The following is a 20,390-nucleotide window of genomic DNA, read 5'->3' on the forward strand; positions in this document are numbered from 1 at the left end:
GACTCGCTGTCGAAGGTATATACAGGAATTTTAGCTAATAGGATTATAAATTGGGCAGAGAAATTTGGAAGGATTTCGGACTATCAAAATGGATTTCGTAAAGAGAAAAATACTGTGGATAATATATGGATTTTGGATACTTTAATTACGAAGTATGTGAAAATAGCAGGGAAGAGATTATATGTAGCAGCAGTAGATTTAGAGAAAGCCTTCGATACAGTGAATAGAGAGGCGTTATTTACTAGATTAAGAGAGGTTGGGTTATCGGTAAAAATGAGGATGGCAATAGAAGGAATATATGAGAAAGTATTGGTGATGATTAAACTAAAAGGGGGTGGGTTGAGTAAGTGTATGGAATCGAAAAGAGGTGTGAGGCAGGGTTGTAAGCTATCACCCATATTATTTCTACTGTTTATAAATAATATATTGGATAGACATGGAGGCGAGAGATGGCAATGCCCTTGGATTGGGAAGAGGGAGATACCGGGGCTGCTATTTGCAGACGATTTATTGATCTTGGCATTAACAGCAAAGGGGTTGCAGGAAGGACTAAATGAGATAGTGGAATATACTAGAAGATGGGCACTCAAGATAAATGTACGGAAGACGCAGATAATGATATGTAGGAAGAGGAAAGCCAAAAAAGAAAAGAAATTCTGGACAGTCGAGCAGCAAGAAATCAGACCAGAAAAAAATGGAGTATTTAGGAGTTATAATTAGTAGTAACGGCACGTGGGAAAATCAGATTAGAAGAGCCAGATATAAAGGGAGGGGAGCACTGGCAGTAGTGGGGATATTAGAGAATAAATTTCCGGATATAAAGTACAAAATACAGAGATTGGTGTTCCATTCAATGGTCAAAGGAAAAATGTTATATGGGGTAGAAATATGGGGATTAGAGGAAAATAGAAAAGAACTAAACCAGGTGGTGGCGAAATTTAGCAAGATTATTATGGGAGTCCCAAACTGTACTGCAAATGTGGGGGCTAGATTAGTATGTAAAGAATCGATAGACACTACTATAGCCAAGAGGGTGATGCAGTATTGGATGAGGTTGGAAGAAGGGAAGGGAGGGGATTTAGTACAAGACACATATAGGTTCCAGAAAAATATGGAGAACGAGAGGTATTGGGTAAATAAGTGCAAAAATAAATTACGAAAACTGGGGTTAGGAGATATAGGATGTGAGAGGTGGAGAGAAAAGAAAGAATGGGTATGGAGAAGGGTTATAAGGAGAGTTGCCGATATAGAGAGTCAGAGTTTAATAATGGAATGTAGAGAAAGAGCCTCACTATCAGTATTTAATAAATTGTTAGAAATCATGAACCCGAAAATCGAAGTGGAGGACCGGAAGGGCAAGAGAGGTCTATACTGGTGGATTTTTGGGACTCCTACAAACAGAGGCTGGATAGGTACAGAAAATGCAGGTAGATGTATTCTGTGTGGAGAAAAATGGTCGGACCTACATATATTCATCGAATGTAGGGAGTTAGAAGAGTTGAAAAAGAAAGTGTTGAGTAAAAAAGAGATAGAAAAAGTAGAAAAAATTGAAAAGATGACGGTTTGGCTGGCCAGAGAATGGGGAAGAGGAACAAATATTTCGAAATATTTAAATATGGTTAGAATGAGATTTATAAAGAAATTAAGAGAATAAGGGGTAAAAGAGGGTTACAGAGGAAGGAGAGGAAGGAGGTAGACGAAACTGCTAGGTTATATAAAAATTGAAGACAATAAGAGGAGTTTGAAGTACAATCTGATTGTATGATGAAAAGAAGATTTGTATATATTTGGAAAGGATTGCATGTGTGAGAGAACGGAGGTGGTAGTTAATGTTAGAAAAAAAAAGAAAAAGAATAAAAAAGAATAATAAAGCAACGAGGGATGTGAGTAAGAGGAACTGTTGGACTGTTTAGAAACGGAAATAAGCGGAAGAAAGAGAAGGAATAAGGGAAAGCCAGGTTTGATTGTTGGCAATTCGATGGTCTAAGATTTAAGTTTTTTAAAAAAATTAGAGAGTAGTTTTTTTAGTTTTAGTGTAAGACTCGTAGGAGCTATAGAATTGTCAACAAATACATTTGTAAACAGTGATAGAATATGAATGATAGGGTTAGTGGACAAGAAAAGGTGTTTGGATAACATAATAGTAGATAATTTTAAACTCTGGCTTAAAAAAAAAAATTAATAAGTAATGAGTGGTCGTGAGGAAAAGGAACTGTTGGACTGTTTAGAGATGGAAAGGACTGATAAGTGATGTGAGGAAACAAGAAAAAGACAGATTTGTTTTGTGGCAATTCCGAGGTTTAATATGTAAGTTAAACTATTTTTAAAAAAATACAATTAGCAAGTAGTTTTAGTCTAAGAGACGCAAGAATAAGAAAGAAAAGCGATGAGCAAGGAACTGGAAATTGTCAACAAGTGCGTTTGTATATAGTGTATAAATATTAACTATACGGTATAGTGGAAAGTAGTTAGTAGTTAGCGAATAAGTATTATAAGAGAGATGGACAGAGGCTAGGAAGAGTAAGAGGGGAAGATTGGGGATGGAAGGGGGGAGGGGTATAAGAGACAGACGGGTGGGATGGTACAGTCCCATCCCTAGGTGAAAGAGGAAACATGTCCCCTCACAGAATAACAAGTGAATCAAGATGGCGGCAGTAAGACGACACGATTATAGGCGGAGCAGTAGATAAATACGTGACGGATCGTATGATGGACCGGAAACCGCCTCTACGATTCGCCACGTAAGATGAGGAGAGAAGTACGAGTTATAGGTGGGGGTAATATCTAACCCGGGAGGAGTGGCTGAGCGGCCAGGGTGGGATGGCTCTCTCCTCACAGGGAATGCCGCATGCAGCCGAGGTTTTTTATTTTATTTTTTTGTTTAGTTAGCTGTAGAGAGTAGATAGGGGATGCCCTTACATGCGGAGGAGTTCCTCGCATACCAGAGGCATCTCAATAGTTTTAGACAAGTTGGTGCAGTGTTGGGCTGGATTCCGCCGACATTGACACCACTAAATAAGTAGAGTAGATAGTAACTGTATATTATTTTGTCCGGTTTTTCTTTTGGGTTCTTAGTTAATAGTTTTAGTGTAGTAGTTAGAGCTTTATATTATATATAATAGTATGTTAGTTTATATTGTTTTGCTTTGTTTGGTTTATATTGTTTTGTTTGGTTTTTGGGGTCATGTGTATTTTATGCTCTTTATTGTCTGTAACCGATGGTGCAAACTAGGGTGGCAATAAAGAGTTATCTATCTATCTATTTGAAAATAACCGCTAACGCGATCACATTGTTTCGCGCTCGTCGTCTCGTTTCTGTCTGAGGCAGTTGACAACCTGGCGTATCCTCATACCCTATTACTGATTCCCGTACATCTTTCAACAACAGCTCTTGTTTCACCTTTAATGCTCACGAAAAATAGTTCTCCACTGTAAGCTTGGCCACATTCTTATTCAGTGTTTCTTCACCGGTCCACGAGGTCGCCATTTTTACCGTCAATAATGTCACAACTTGCTTCGTCCGACGTTAATTCTCGTTGCTCCATTTCCACTTATATTGACCGAAATTTACTGCGGCGTTTTGGCGCTCTGGAGCTCTGGGCCCATAACCTGTTGAAAATATCTTCATTTCTGCTCGCTTACACCGCGTTTAGGACAAAATTTATACCATTGAAACACCAGCTTCATGACACATCCATTTATTACGAGCTGTTGACTACAACTGACTTACACACACACACACACACACACACACACACACACATAGCAATTCAAAAATGTCCAAAGAATAAAACAAATGAAAATAAACCACTTGACAAAATTAATATGAATTACCAACACATAACCTCAATGTTGTATTCCAAAAATATGTACAAGATATGATACATGACATTTTATTTTTTATGAGAAAACTTCAACATTCCAACAGATCCCAATTTCCTATTCTGGCTAGAGCTATTCTCTAAAGTTATGCCTCACTGTGACTTTCTATTCAACGACCTTCAGTACCGCGAAATTGATAGTATAAAAGCTCAAAAAGTAAATATGATTTCAAGTTATCGGTGCAACGAGTCAGAAACTCTCTCGATTACGACCATCACTGGCTTAATGGCACAGACACCGCCGATGGAAATCCAGCATGCTCAAGTCAGAAACGCGCACGGTTTGAAGATAATAGAAAGATTGCAGCGAGAGAGGTGTACGATGTTATTTTCTCCGGGATAGAGGACCGTTTTTTGTGCAGTGACCATCTGTCTGTTGCCAAACTCTTCCAGCCTAGTTTATTTCCGAGGTATAAGATACTGTTCCCGCAAACTGAATTTGAAATTGCTGCTAGATTATTTCCTATTAACCCAATTGAACTAAGGCATGAACTCTCAGTTTTATACAGCAGAAGTGATTTTGTTAATGCTTCAGGTGCCCTAACTCTTCTGACATGTATTTGTGATAACAACCTGGAAGTACTTCTTCCCGAGTCAATTAAGTTATTACGAATTATTTGTACAATTCCGATGACAACGTCAGAAAATGAAAGGTGCTTCTCTACGCTGAAAAGATTAAGTCGTTCACTAGGAATACCATGGAGGAAGACCGACTTAACGCGCTTGCTATATGCTCCATCGAGAAACAGCTGTTGGCAGTTCCTAACTTCAACAAACGTGTCATCAACCACTTCGCAGAGCAGAAGGAGAGGAGAATGGATTTGGTATACAAGCAAGTCATCTAAGGTATCATTACCTGTTTTCTTGTATTATTTTCATGTGTATCTTCATCCCGTCATTATCATCATCATCATCATCATCATCAAAGTACGAACTTTACACTGATAATAACAATTGACTGACATTTCGTAATCTACTAGAATTGTTTTTCGGATTCAGTTGTTGAGTTTTCTTGTTAGTGGTGTTCGCTCTGCTGTCTTCACACTTCACTTCACTTCCCTACATGTGTTGTAATATATTAGCCTATGTTTTCTTGAACCTCAACCTGAAAAGTATATCGAGTCATGAATTTAGTGGTTTTGTGAACATAAGTATATGTTTATTGTCGATGTTTTAAGGGTATGTAGATTGTAATGCTTCCGGATTTGCGGTGCTTTAAGTTTCTACATTTTCCGCTTCGCGATGTTATCTGATTTTCGCTACGTGATCGTTCTGCCTCGGAAGAAGATGCCTACAGTATTTAGCCGGTGTCATCGGATTATTATTATTATTATTATTATTATTATTATTATTATTATTATCATTATCATTATTATTATTATCATTATTATATTTCATCTACAATTATCGTGGTGCTGGCCAGTGAAAACTGGGCCGTGGGAGGGGTGGGGGGTTGGGGGGGAGGAGATGACGGCACAGCCCTGCTAGAGTAAAATGTCACGAACCGCCACTGTATAATACTATCTGAAACCCAACTCATTAGGGATATACCCTTCTCTATTTTAGGATATAATGAATACCGTACTTCATACCCCCACAATATTCTACACATGACAGCATAAATATATACACACATGTAACCCTCATACAAAATGTTGCAATATCTTCTGTGAAAACCCTGAAAACTGCAAATGGTAGCCTAATCAACTTAAAATATAATACAGAAAAATTACTTGATACTTGCTATGTACAGATCACCCTTCACAAGCCCAAATATATTCATAGAAGAACTAGGAATTACTTTTCAGCAGCTACCTGAAGCCACACATTATATAATAAAAATAGGAGATAATTATCATTGACATTTTAAACCCAACTGGTCAGTATGCTCAAAAAATTAAAAATGAATACATAACCACCTTAAGTGCTAATGGTTTCATTCCATACATCAGTTCTGTAACCAGAATAAACCTGAAATCTAGAACATGTATAGATCACATACATGTTAAATCCTACAGAAATAATTTTGACTCATATGTTCTACATACCAGTATCACAGATCACAGTCCTATTTTTCTCATACAAAAATAATCCCAAAAATATATAGCCTACCGGTACCAAAAATGGAAGGAAAAACACTGAGCAATGCTAGAATAAATTATGAAACTTTAAATAAAGCCTTAGAAAAGGAAAATTGGGAATATGTCGTGAATGAACATGATGTCCACAAAGCAGCCGGTAGTTTTATTGAGCTATTAACTCAATATATCTCTGAACACTACTAACACAGGACATGTAAAATCAAAATTCAGAAAAATAGCACCATGGGTCACAACTGGAATCCTAACTTCCATTAGAATAAGGGACAAATTACACCACACAATTGTAAAACAAACGATGAGGTCCTCAAATAATGATGAGATCACAAACAATATTAAGAAACATGAAAGAGGCTGAAACTGGATAAATAGGCTCATTAAAGTACCAAAAGAAGTACTATTCTAATAAAATTATGTCAAGCTCCAACAATTCTAAAATCCTATGGAAGAACAAAAATGATTGAACATGTAGGAAGGAGAACAGAAATTCAGATATAGATAGTATAAATCTTACAGACTCAGAAGAAACAACCCAACCAACTATCATTGCAGACAAATTTGTGGATTATTTCAAAATAATAAATACCAGCAAAGAACCTACTGACACATATACAATGACATTCATGCAATACCTCAACCACAATGTATCTTTTTTCTTCCCATAACAGGAACAGAAATAGTAAATCACATAGCTGCACTAGAAGATACCGTAACTCAGCCAATGTCTATAACAACATCTCTAGTAAAACACTTAAGACAATTAGTTCACATATTCTACAGCCTCTGCAATACATTTGTTATCTATCACTAATGAAAGGACAATTTCCAGACCCATTCAAAATTGCTAACATAGTCCCAATCTATAAATCTGGCGATAAGAGAGAGTTAAACAATTATCACCCAATTTCTCTCACAACGCACCTTTCAGAATTACTAGAGAAATGCATTAAAAGCAGTTTACTTAATTACCTGAATAAGTACAACATACTGTCACCAAATCAGTTTGGTTTTAGATCAAAAATTAGCACTCATGATGCAATTTTCTCCTTAACTGATTATTTGTATAAAACCACTGACAGCTCCAAAAGGACTATTTCTATATTTTTGGATTTAAAAAGGGCATTTGATACCGTAGACCACAATATACACCTTAGAAAACTTGAAAAAGTAGGCATTCATGGAATTCCTCAAAATCTAATTAAAAGCTTTATCTCTAACAGAATACAAAAGGTAAGAATCAAGGATACCCTAACTAAAAGTTCTCAAGTAAAAAATCGGAGTACCCCAAGGAATAGTGTTGGGACCAATTCATTTTCTGTTATATATCAACTAGCAAGATACCCGTGCTTCGCTACGGTATTATACTGAAATTTTTATTTATATGCCAGGATAATCTACTGTAATCTAAGAACGTTCTCCGAAGGAAAAGATGGCTGTTGAAAACGAACGCAGGAAGGATTAAAAATGATCGGTTTATGATCAGAATACGTACATCGAAAATCTACAGCTTGTATCCAGTCATTCGATAGGGTCAGGAATGGAATGAATAAAGCCCCATCTAGTGGCGACAATAGGAATTGTACCGGCTGCCGAAGCACACTTCTGGGGCAATGATCGATGAATGACAAATGAAATGAAATATTGGACAGTGTTGCTGGAATTAATGATGACAGGGAAAACCGGAGCATCCGGAGAAAACCAGTCCCGCCTCCGTTTTGTCCAGGACGAATGTCACATGGAGTGACCGGGATTTGAACAACGGAACCCAGCTCTGAGAGGCCGGCGCACTGCCGCCCGAGCAACGGAGGCTCCTTATAAGTTACATTATGAACAGTAAAATCAATTGGTCTCACCTCCTTTTACACCCAACCGTAGTTAAGTTTCTTTACCCCCCGCACCCCAAACAAATTAAAAGAAGGCGTGTTTCTTTATGTTTAAAGGAGATTCCAAACACCAATGTTCACGGCTATTACCCTCAGTTTTGAGATATAAGTACCCCCATAAAAAATTCACTTTTTTCACTTCCTTTCACACTCCCCCCACCCCCCACCCCAGTTGAATTTTCCAGCAAAAAATACTTGTTTCTTTAATAGTAAAGGATCTTCTAAATACCAATCATCACGACTCTAACTTCTTCAGTTTTTGATTTGTGTGTCCTCGTGAAAGGAATTCAACTCCTTTCAACTCCCGCCCCCCAAGATGGTCCCTCCCCCCAAACGCGCTTTTCTTTGTTTTTAAAGGAGATCAAAATACCAATTTTCACGTCTGTAACAACTTTAGTTTTTATTAGATGTATGTGTTCTCATACAATTAAGTCAATTAATTTTTCAATTCTTTAAGCCCCCCCCCCCCCATTCTTTGATTTTCCGAGAATACGTGTTTCTTTACTTTTAAAGCAGATTCCAAATATCAAATTTCACGTCTGTAACATCATCACTTTTGAGATATCAGTAGCCTAATAAAAGATTTCCACACCATTTTCAGTCACTTTTAAACCCCCCACCCAAGTGGTATTTCCGAAAACTAAAAATACTCGTTTCTTTATTTTTAATAGAGATAAAAAATACTTATTTCACTTCTGTAACATGTTAAGTTTTTTGAGATATACTGTAGAAATTTTCATTTTAAAATTTCACCCCTTTTTAGTTCCCTTTAAGTAGAGTTTCCAAAAACAAATCACCTATGCTTCTTTACATTTACAGGAGTTTCCAAATACCCACTTTTTACGTCTGTAACCTTTTACGTTTCTCAGATATTCTGTAGATATTGTCTATCAAAAAATTCACCCCAATTTGTCACTCCTGTTTAACCGCAATTAATTGGACTTTCCAAAAGCAAGAAAATACGTGTTTCTTTATTTTTAAAGGAGATCCCATATACAACTTTTCAGTTCTGTAATATCTTCAGTGTCTGAGATATATGTATCCTCATTAAAGGCATTCAACCCATTATTCACCCTTTTACATCCCTCTCATTGGGATTTACAGAAAACAAAAAAATACGTGTTCCTTTATTTTTAAAGAGATTCTAAATACCAATTTTTACATCTATAAACTTTAAAATTTTGAGATATAGATACACTCATTTTCAATATTCACCCCCTTTTCAACCCCATTAATTGGATTTTCCAAAAACAAAAAATACTTGTTTCTTAATTTTTAAAGGAGATCCCAAACACCAATTTTCAGGTCGGTAATATCTTCAGGTTCTGAAATATAAGTAGCCACATTAAAGGCATTCAACCCCTTTTTCACCCTTTTCCACCCTTCTTATTTGGATCTTTCGAAAACAAAAAAAATACATGTTTCTTTATTATTAAAGGAGATTCTAAATACCAATTTTTAGATCTATAAACTTTAAAAGTTTTGATATATAGATACACTCATTAAAAAATTTCACCCCCCTTTTCAAACCCCCATTCATTGGATTTTCCAAAAAAAAAAATAGTGTTTCTTTATTTTTAATGGAGATCCCAAACACCAATTTTCAGGTCTATAATATCTTCAGTTTCTGAGATATAAGTATTCTCTTTAAAGGCATTCAACCGTTTTTCACTCCTTTTCACCCCTCCTATTGGGATTTTCCGATAACAAAAAAATACGTGTTTCTTTATTTTTAATGAAGATTTTAAGTACCAATGTTTACATGTGTAAAGTTTAAAAGTTTTGAGATATAGACGCACTCATTTTAAAAATTCACCCCCCTTTTCACCCTCCCATTAATTGGATTTTCCAAAAACAAAAAAAATACATGTTTCTTTATTTTTAAAACAGATCAAAAGAACCAATTTTCAGGTCTGTAATATCTTCAGTTTCTGAGATATAGGTACCGGTATCCTGATTAAAGGCATTCAACCCCTTTTTCACCATTTTTCACCCCTCCTATTGGGATTTTCTGAAAACAAAAAAATACGTGTTTCCTTATTTTTAAGGAAGATTCTAAATACCAATTTTTACTTCTGTACACTTTTAAAGTTTTGAGATATAGATACAATCATTTTAAAATTTCAACCCCCTTTCACCCCCTTAGCGAAGGAATATCCAAAAATCCTCTCTTAGTGAGCACCTACATCTTAATATGAATATATTCCCAAAATTTCATTTCTTTATGTCCAGTAGTTTTGGCTCGGCGATTATGAATCAGTCAGTCAGTCAGTCAGTCAGTCAGTCAGTCAGTCAGGACAAGTTATTTTATATATATAGATGATCTTTGTGAGCTAAACTGTAATGCAAAAATTAACTCATATGCTGATGACACGGTAGTCACAGAAATCCTATTCATAGTTCAGAAATGGCTAAAAACCACCTACGTACTTTAAATGAAAATAAAACAAAATTCCTCTGCTTCTCACATAATAAAACAATGCAACCCTCAGACAACCTAACACTAAGACCACCAACTTGCAACAGTACTAAAAGATGCAACTGTTATACTTTACAGAAGTCAATAAATGTTACATACCTAGGGATAATTATAGATAGTTATTTGAAATGGAATTTTCATGCATCAAATCTGATCATTAAACTTCAGACACTTATTTATAAATTTTACAGAATTAGACATGTTATTTCAACAAAAGCCTTAGTTCAATCACAACTCCAATATGGAGTTAACAGTTGGGGTGAAATACTTGATTCACACTTGGCTCAGGTAAATACCATGCCAGAACTGCATACTGAAAGTCATGTACAAAAGGCCACTGATGTTTCCAACAGATGAACTGTTCCAGCAAAGCATGGTTCTTAACATACGGCAGCTATTTGTGTAGTCAGTGACCCTATACATGCATAAAAATTTTAAGCCCTTCTGCAGAGAACATAAGTTACAAATTTACACTAGGCTGCAAGACAGAAATGGAATTATTCCACAGCAGAACAGTTTACTTGGACAAAAAAATCTAAGTTGACTACGGTCACGGATATACAATGCATTACCTGGGGATGTGATCAGTGGCAACTAGAATACCCTGAAGAAAAAGCTATTCATATGGCTCATTAACAATTATTACAAACCAACTTGTAAATTTCCATTATAATAAAATCAACTAGCACACTATTTCTCTCTACTAAGAAACCAACCATCTTCTTAACCCATCCCTCTCATTTCCTGCTTCCTCCTTATCACACCAAATGCAGGAAAACAGTTCATAAAATCAGTACAATATCACCCAAAATTCTAATGGAGTAAATGCTATTCACAAGATGCCATGATGTACATAATGTACCTATTGTATTCTTGAAGCCCACATGCGAGTTTACCTTATGTGGGATTCACACTGTGTCTTTTACTACTTCTGTATGTATATGTATGATACTGACTGTGAATAAAAATGTTTAAAATGTAATGTATGTATATTTACAGGCTGCCATTATGACAAAGGGTATTGAATACAAGATAAATTAATTATATTGATACATTACTTCAAATATTGACATACCGGTACAAATGGGAAGGATGGTTTTGAAGACATTCATCTAGAGTGCAGCATTGTATGGTAGTGAAACATGGACTGTAACTTGTTCAGAAAGAAAGGGAATAGAAGTTTTTAAAATGTGGTGTTACAGAAAAATGCTGAGGATGAGATGGATGGATCAAGCCACAAATGAAGAGAAACTGTATTGAATTAGTGGAAGGAAACAATTTGGTAAAATTTGACCTAAACAGAATTAGAATGATAGGACACATCTTGAGACATCCACGACTTGTTCAGTTACTTTTTGAGGGAAGTGTAGGCTGTAGGAACAGTAGGGGTAGGCCGGACATGAATATAACAAAAAACTGATTGGAGTAGACATAAGAATAACAGGCCATATGACTGATAAGACAGGTATGAGGGAGTTTTTAAAATGCAATCGTGATCGGTGGAAAACAGTAAATAAAAATATAAACAGACCATGGAATGGGTTTAAAGCAATTGTTGAGGAATGTAAAAACAGGTATGTACTTTTGAAGGTGGTGAGGAATGATAAAGACCCGCTCTATTATAACAGGGAATTAAAGATACTGAGAAGGAGGTGCAGGTTGGGAAGAAATAGAGTTAAAAATGGTTGCAGAATTAAGGAGAAATTGAAGGAAGTTACTAGGAAATTGAATCTAGTGAAGAAGTCAGCTAAGAATAATATGATGGCAAGCATAATTGCCAGTCATACAAATTTTAGAGAAAAATGCAAGGGTATGTATGAGCATTTTAAGGCAGAAACAGGTTCCCCAAAGGATATTCCAGGAATAATTAATGAACACTGGGAGTATGTATGCAAGGATCTACAGAAGGCAGAAGTATTCAGACAGCAGTATGTAAATATTGTTGGTTACAAGGAAAATTTCCAGATAGAAGAGGTGACTAATACAAAAGAAGTATTAAAATTTACCTATCATAACAAAGACATTTACAATAAGATAAAAAAGATTAAACCTAGAAAAGCAGTTGGAATTGATAAGATTTCTGGGGATATACTACAGACAATGGGTTGGGATATAGTACTATACCTGAATTACTTATTTGATTACTGTTTGCATGAAGGAACTACCGGTATACCAAATGAATGAAGAGTTGCTATATTAGCCTCCTGTGTATAAAGGAAAGGGTGATCAACATAAAGCCAAAAATGACCTACAGGCCAGTCAGTTTGACATGTATTACATGTAAACTTTGGGAAAGCATCACTTCTGATTATATTAGATATGTTTGCAAAATTAATAACTGGTTCAATGGAAGGCAGTTTGGGTTTAGGAAAGGTTATTCCACTGAAGCTTAACTTGTAGGATTCCAGCAAGATACATCAGATATCCTAGATTCAGGAGGTCAAATGGTCTGTGTCACAATTGACCTATCCAAGCCATTTAACAGGGTAGTACTGGCAAAAATGAGTGCAACTGGACTAGACTAAAGAGTGACTAAATGGGTGGCTATATTTCTAGATAACTGAACTCAGTGAATTAGAGATCCTGTAACCATCAAAGGGGAAATCCCTCAAGGCTGTATTAGTGGACTTTTATGTCTTCTTACAAATATAAATGATACGAGTGAAGAACTGGAATTAGAGGTAAGGCTTTTTGCGGATGACATTATACTCTATAAAGTAATAAATGAGTTACAAGACTGTGAGCAACTGCAAAAAGACCTTGACAATGTAGTGAGATGGACAGCAGGTATGATGATAAACGGGGTTATTAAAGGCCAGGTTGTGATTTCACTAATAGAAAAAGTCCTCTCAGTTAATTACTGCATTGATGAGGTAATCACATAAAAGATATTGTAAATGAAAGGTACAGATCTCTGCACATGGTATTTAGGGGTTGTAGTGAGACAACTAATGGAAAAACATTGGGAGTACGGGAATGATATGGTGATGACATTCATTGATATTGAAAAGGCATATGACAGTGTCCCCAGGACGAAAGTTTGGGACAGTCTGGTGCAAAAAGGAATTGGACAGGGATTAATAAAAATGATCATAGCATTGTATAAGGAATGTTGTAGTTGCGTGCAAACACAAGTTGGCAGGACAAGTTGGTTCAAAATAACTAGTGGGCTGAGACAGGGAAGTGTTCCATCACCAATCCTGTTTACAATAGTAATGGATGACATCATGAGAACAGCAAAAGCAGCATATGGAGGAAGAGAAATGAACATGATATTATTTGCAGATGATATTGTGATTTGGGGAGAAGACAACAGGAAGGTTCAAGAACAGTTGAATGTGGTGAATGGGAAGATTGAAGAATGTGGATTGAAAATAAGTGTAGAAAAGAGTAAAACTCTTGTTATGACTAGAGGGGAGAAAGAAGGGAAAGGTCAGATTAGACTTGCAGACAAGCCCCTGGAAGTAGTGGAAGCGTTTAAATACCTGGGGAGTGAATTAATGGAGAATGCTCGACTGGATGCTGAGATTAGTAAAAGGATTCAAGCTGGAAGTTGTTTCTATCATAGTGTAAGAAACATGTTATGGGACAAAGATGTGCCAACGGAAGCAAAGGATACTATGTACAAGATGTATTACGTACCCATAACAACTTACGGAGCAGAAACTTGGACAATGACAAAGAAGGATGAGAGTCGAATACAGGCAGCCGAAATGAAGTTCTTGAGGAGTATGATACAGAAGAGTAGAAGAGACAAAATAAGAAATGAGAAAATCCGGGAAGAAATTGGAGTGGAAAAAATGAATGATAGAATAGAGAAGAGCCGACTAAGATGGTTTGGGCACATAAAGCGAATGAGCGACGAAACAATGCCAAAAAAGGTGATGGAAATGCAAATCCAAGGAAGGAGAGGCCGTGGACGACCACGATTGAGATGGAAGGATACCATCCAAAGCAGCATTATAGAAAGAAACCTGGACTGGGACACATTGTTGGAGGAGGAGTGGTGGAAAGATCGAAGAAAGTGGAGAGGAACCATATTTGCCCCTACCCGGCTACAGCTGGATAAAGGGAAATGATGATGATGATGAGTGAGGATGTAAAGGAGAGGGCATATAAGTCTCTGGTAAGACCCCAACTAGAGTATGGTTCCATTATATGGGATTACTTGATTCGAGAACTGGAAAAAGTCCAAAGAAAAGCAGCTTGATTTCTTCTAGATGATTTCCAACAAAAAAAGTAGCGTTACGAAAATGTTGCAAAGAGAATATTTATATTTCAAAAACTGAATTACACTGAGTGTTGTTAACTGAGATGTGCTCTTTCTTCAGCTGCTATTCATCTCCACTCGATTGCACTACTGCAGCAATGTTTAACACGTAACTTGTCAACAATATTAAAAGAATATTTATATTTCAAAAACTGAAGGTGTTACAGACATGGAAAGTGGTTGATTTCTTTTTAGTGGATACTTATATCTAAAAAATTGAAGATGTTACAGATGTAAAAATGGGTATTTGGATTTTCCTTTAAAATAAAGAAGCACGTATTTTTGCTGCTCGACTAAGTGGTACCGTATGTTACATGTTATAAATTTCATTGTTGGTCCGTGGTGGATATATGTATATATAAAATAACATGTCCTGACTGACTGACTGATTCATCATCGCCTAGCTAAAATTACTGGAAATAAAGGAATAAAAGTTTGGGGATACATTTATTTTACAGTGTAGGTGCTCACTAAATGAGGATTTTGGATATTCCGTCACTAAAGGGGTGAAAAGGGGGGTGAATTTTAAAAATAATAGTATATCTCTATCTCAAAAACTTAACAGTTTAAAGATGTGATAATTGGTATTTGGAATCTCTTTCAAAAATAAAGAAAATCTTTTTTTTTTTGGAAAATCCACTTAAGGGGGTTAAAATAAGTGAAAAGGGGGTTGAATCCTTTTTATAAGGATACTTTTAATAAAAACTGAAGATGTTACAGATGTGAAAATTGGTATGTGGAATCTTCTTTAAAAATAGACAAACACATACTTTTTGTTTTTGGAAAATCCACTGGGGGGGGGGGGGAAGAAGTGGGAAAAATGGCTGAATTATTTAATGGGGATACGTATATCTCAAAAAATGAATATGCTACAGATGTGAACATTCATATTTGAATCTCCTTTAAAAATAAAGAAACACGTATATTTTTGTTTTTGGAAAATCCATTATTGGCGGGTGACAAGGACCGAAAAGTGGTTGATTTCATTTTAGTGGATACTTATATCTAAAAAACTGAAGATGTTACAGATGTGAAAATTAGTATTTGGATTCTCCTTTAAAAATAAAGAAGCATGTATTTCTTTTTTTAGAAAATCCACTTACAGGGAGGGTGGGTGAAAAGAAATGGAGTTGAATTCTTTTTAAGAGAATATTTATATTTAAAAAACTGAAGGTGTTACAGACATGGAAATAGGTATTTGGAATCTCCTTTAAAAATAAAGAAACATGTAATTTTCTTTTGTTTTCGACTTGAGAGAGGACTGTTTCTCACATGTAAAGTTCTGTGTCGCAGTTTCCAGAGTTAGCTCTGCCAGTAGAGTGGTCATCTTAGCCCCAAAAAGCAATACCACAAACGTGGTTTACAAAGAGGTTCTGGAATAAATGGAACTCAATTTTTTGGTAAGTTTTTATAATTTAGGGATTTTCAGATAATGTCTTAGTGTAGTACCGAGGAATGATTACTTTTATCAAATTGTGAAATCCACGCAAGTAAAGCCATGGGTAACAGCTAGTAGTCTATATAATCAAAACTTATAAAATAAAAATCCACCTTTCCACCACAACAATAATCTCTTGACTATTTATTTCTATATTAAATCCACATTAACTACGGGACATGTTTCGTCCTGTTTTAGGACATCCTCAGACGTGATACACACAGGAACAATACTAAATGGAGAGCAGCTGTTAGTACAGAAGGTGGTGGTGAGTGAGTCGTCTGTGGGATTTGGAAGTAACAGTAATGTATGGAATTTGTTCATTTCCTTCAAGTAACAAACGGTCCATTTTCTCCAACAGTAAGAAACCCACTTCCACTTAAAATAAATAGACCACTGGCAAAAGCCTATTTTAACAGTTCTTATGTTAGTTATAATTTTTGGAGTAAAATAATTATTTTTAGGATTTAAGACTGGTTGGAGATTTTAAGACAAAGTGTACAAGTGCATCTATTCAGTAAGAACGTGTTTCTCATAAACAAGATATGTCACACACAATAAGAAGATAAGAATCACAAGACTCTTTATCATTTTACTATTCCCTTTTAATAAGGATATTTTCATTAAGTGGTGTTAATTGTGTAATGTTTTATGGATCCTGTTCTTTGCATTTTTAAAAATTTTAATCTGTAACAAGGAATCACAGCTAAGATGTGCTAAAACAGGATGAAACATATCCCGTTATTAATGTGGATTTAATGTAGAATTAATGTAGAAATAAATACTTAAGAGATTATTGTTGTCATGGAAAGGTGGATTTTTATTTTATAGGTTTTGATTGTATAAGTGGTATGTTCCGAGCTGCCAGTGGAAAGATGGCATAGAATGACATTAGTAGACGAATAAGTTTGAGTGATGTTTCAAAAGTAGGAAAGATCATAAAATGAAGATAAAGTTGGAATTCAAAAGGACAAATTGAGTCAAATATTTGTTTATAGGAATGGGAGTAAGGGATTGGAATAATTTACCATAATTTACCATAATTTACCAAGAGAGATGTTCAATAAATTCCAAAAATTCTTTGCAATTATTTAAGAAAAGACTAGGTAAACAACAGGTAGGGAATCTGCCACTGTCGCCCAGACTGCCCTAAATGCAGATCAGTGGTGATTGGTTTGGTCTAAAAAAGAAAATAGTTATACAGAAATGCTAGCATGGGATAAAGTTATATAATTTTAGGTCATTTATGCTTTATGCACTTTTACCATACAAATAATAATGGAAATATTTGTGATTATTGTAGTTATCATAATAGCCTCCATGGCTCATGCATCAGCCTCTCACCGCTGGGTTCCGTGGTTCAAATCTCGGTCACTCCATGTGAGTTTTGTGCTGGACAAAGCAGAGGCGGACAGATTTTTCTCCGAGTACTCCAGTTTTCCCTGTCATCTTTCATTCCAGCAACACTCTCCAATATCATTTCATTTATCTGTCATTCATTTATCATTGCCCCAGAGGAGTGTGACGGACTTCGGCGGCTGGCTCAATTCCTATCCTCGCCGGTAGATGAGGGCTTTATTCATTCCATTCCTGACCTGGTGGAATGACTGGAAACAGGGTTTGGATTATCATCATTGTAGTTATCATACACTTCCAAATATCTCCAGAAATATTTGTTCCATCTAAAACCTGTACATAATGAATGTTATATAAAATTCACGTCTCTTACATTTTACTGTAAGGGCTATGATAACGGAGATATTCATTAATTTATATTTTTAGTATGGATTCAAATGCCGAACATCGCTGACAAAAATAATACAAGAAAAAGGAGTCATAAAGGGAAGTGAAAATGAAAGAATTCCCTTGACCTCAGTTGACGTAATAGTGCTAAGCAAGAAGAAAACTAGATATAGTGGCCTACAATGTCCTAAGCCCAAAAAATGGATTAAGAATAAAATTACACTGATTGTTGTTAACTGAGATATGCTCTTTCTTCAGCTGCTATTCATCTCCACTCGATTGCACTACTGCAGCAATATTTAACAAGTAACTTGTCAACAATCGGTTCAACAGCTAATTAATTTATAAATTTATAAATTTTAGTATACTGGATCCTTGTGGTCACCTGTAATTTCAGGCAGATTAAATAATCTATTTACCGGGCGAGTTGGCCGTGCGCGTAGAGGCGCGCGGCTGTGAGCTTGCATCCGGGAGATAGTAGGTTCGAATCCCACTATCGGCAGCCCTGAAAATGGTTTTCCGTGGTTTCCCATTTTCACACCAGGCAAATGCTGGGGCTGTACCTTAATTAAGGCCACGGCCGCTTCCTTCCAACTCCTCGGCCTTACCTATCCCATCGTCGCCATAAGACCTATCTGTGTCGGCGCGACGTAAAGCCCCTAGCAAAAAAAAAAAAAAAAAAAAAAAAAAAAAAAAAAAAAAAAAAAATCTATTACCCAAAGTAACTTGGCATTTGGCTACAAGTAGCCTGACTGCAAAGCGTATGTTATTAGCTCTAAATATGATGTGATGAACCAACATTACTAATATGTTCATAACGATATGCTTACCTCAATGCTATTCACATCACTGATAATCACATGGGCTACACCAAAAGCACGACCTCTTGCAATTGGACCAAATTTAAGCATACCCTCTATCATTGGGATCACACCTGGAAGAAAGAAATATACAATAAGCCTCTATGAAAATTAATTTATAAGTGATTTTCTTTCATTATATATTTCAAACCTTTTATTGTTTTAGATAATATAACAAAGTAACTACAAAACTTCAGAGATATCTATCACGTATGAATTTCACTTCTATCTGAGATCACTCCACCACTCATAAGTGCAAAATGTGTTTTTCCCAAACTGCAAGGTTTAGTTGTTTATACTGTATATATCCTAAATATTAAATAAACATAGCTTGAATTACCAATATCCAAATCACTCACGTGCCTACGAATTTCCTAAAATAGTTGCATCAGTATGTGATCCTGAAAAAAGTATGGGCGGGGTAAGGTGAGGGACTGTCACACTGGATTTTTGTAGCAATGCCATGCCACACACGTAACTGTCACTTCCAGTAAAATAAATAAATAAAAACAGATTGATTGATTTTCTGTTTACTGCTGTAACATTCTGTAGCAGTTGTGTGTGCACTTATGTAAGATTCCACAGTGTTATACAGTAATTTGTGAAGTTGAAGACTGAAGAGTTGTTATGGCACAGTTCAATACTATTTGAATTCCTCTTTCCAATGGCACCAAACACAGTAATAGTTCATTGCACTTACTCATTTTTCAAATTTCATACCCCATGAACTTCTATCCTAATTGTCCTAAGTCCCCTGCAATGATAGTACTATGTTGTGTGTAAGATTCTATAATCAATGATACACACTTAACAGGTAAAAATTTTCATTCTGATGTTCAGATGAAGAAAATTAAGAAATCTCACCTTTTTGATCCCTACACAACTTTTCAACCTTGTGGTATTATCATGTTGGGCTAAGAGAGATTGGTATTGATATTTAGATGGTCAAATCACTGATTTCTTACCAAAAATGTCCAAATTCAAATTTGAGGTTTTTACCGACATATGGATCTTATCGTGCCAAGGAAAGGGCTAGGAGTAGGAAGGAAATAGCCTTAGCCTTAATTAAGGTACAGCCCCAGCATTTTCCTGGTGCAAAAATGGGAAACCACAGAAAACCATCTTAAGGGTTCGAACCCTCTATCTTCCACAACATACACATACTTCTATGCATAGAATACACTATTTTATTTCTGTTGACAATTCCATATTATTTCACATTTCTTTGAAAAGATAAAAGAATGGCTAAGAGAGGCAGGTATAAGGACTTTGGATGTGAGTGGGAACTAAGGAAGATGATGGAAGAGAGAACAAGTTTGACGGAGATAATCAACTTGTAACGGAGGACGGAAATAGTTCTCCCTCAATCAATGTAAAGGTTACGGTAGGTATGCAAGAGGGAGGGGAAGGAAGGTGAGAAGTTGTGGAAGACAGGTAGGCTAATGTTTTTAAGGTCAAGAAAAATGAGGGCTAAGGGTTTTCCTTAGGCAGTGGGCCTAGGAGAGAAATCTGTATGAGCCACTGCAGGTAGATCAGGAAAGTGTTACAAAGGAGGGATAGGGCAAGAGGAAATGGACCAGTAGTAAAAGGAAAAACTAGAGTAGAGAATAGGAAAATGGAGGTGAAACAGGGTAGTGAGAGGGAGAAAAAGGAGGAGGAGGTGGGTTCTGCAGGTGTCAGGGAAGTTAAGTGAGACCAGGCGTAGAGGGGATTGAATGAGGAGGATGGGGATGGGTG

At 36.1% G+C, this 20,390-nt stretch overlaps 1 protein-coding gene across 2 annotated transcripts in view; it reads right to left on the reverse strand.

Annotated features, from left to right (window-relative positions):
- Nucleotides 1–20,390, reverse strand: part of LOC136858150 (cytochrome P450 4C1) — a 332,613-nt gene that overhangs the window by 276,310 nt on the left and 35,913 nt on the right. For both annotated transcript variants that reach the window (XM_067137477.2, XM_067137476.2), the window contains exon 2: nucleotides 18,624–18,727. In XM_067137477.2, coding sequence (XP_066993578.2) covers nucleotides 18,624–18,727 — 104 coding nt within the window. The remainder of the gene's footprint in view (nucleotides 1–18,623; nucleotides 18,728–20,390) is intronic.

Source organism: Anabrus simplex, chromosome 1, assembly GCF_040414725.1.
Source record: "Anabrus simplex isolate iqAnaSimp1 chromosome 1, ASM4041472v1, whole genome shotgun sequence".
NCBI classification, from domain to species: Eukaryota; Metazoa; Arthropoda; class Insecta; order Orthoptera; family Tettigoniidae; genus Anabrus; species Anabrus simplex.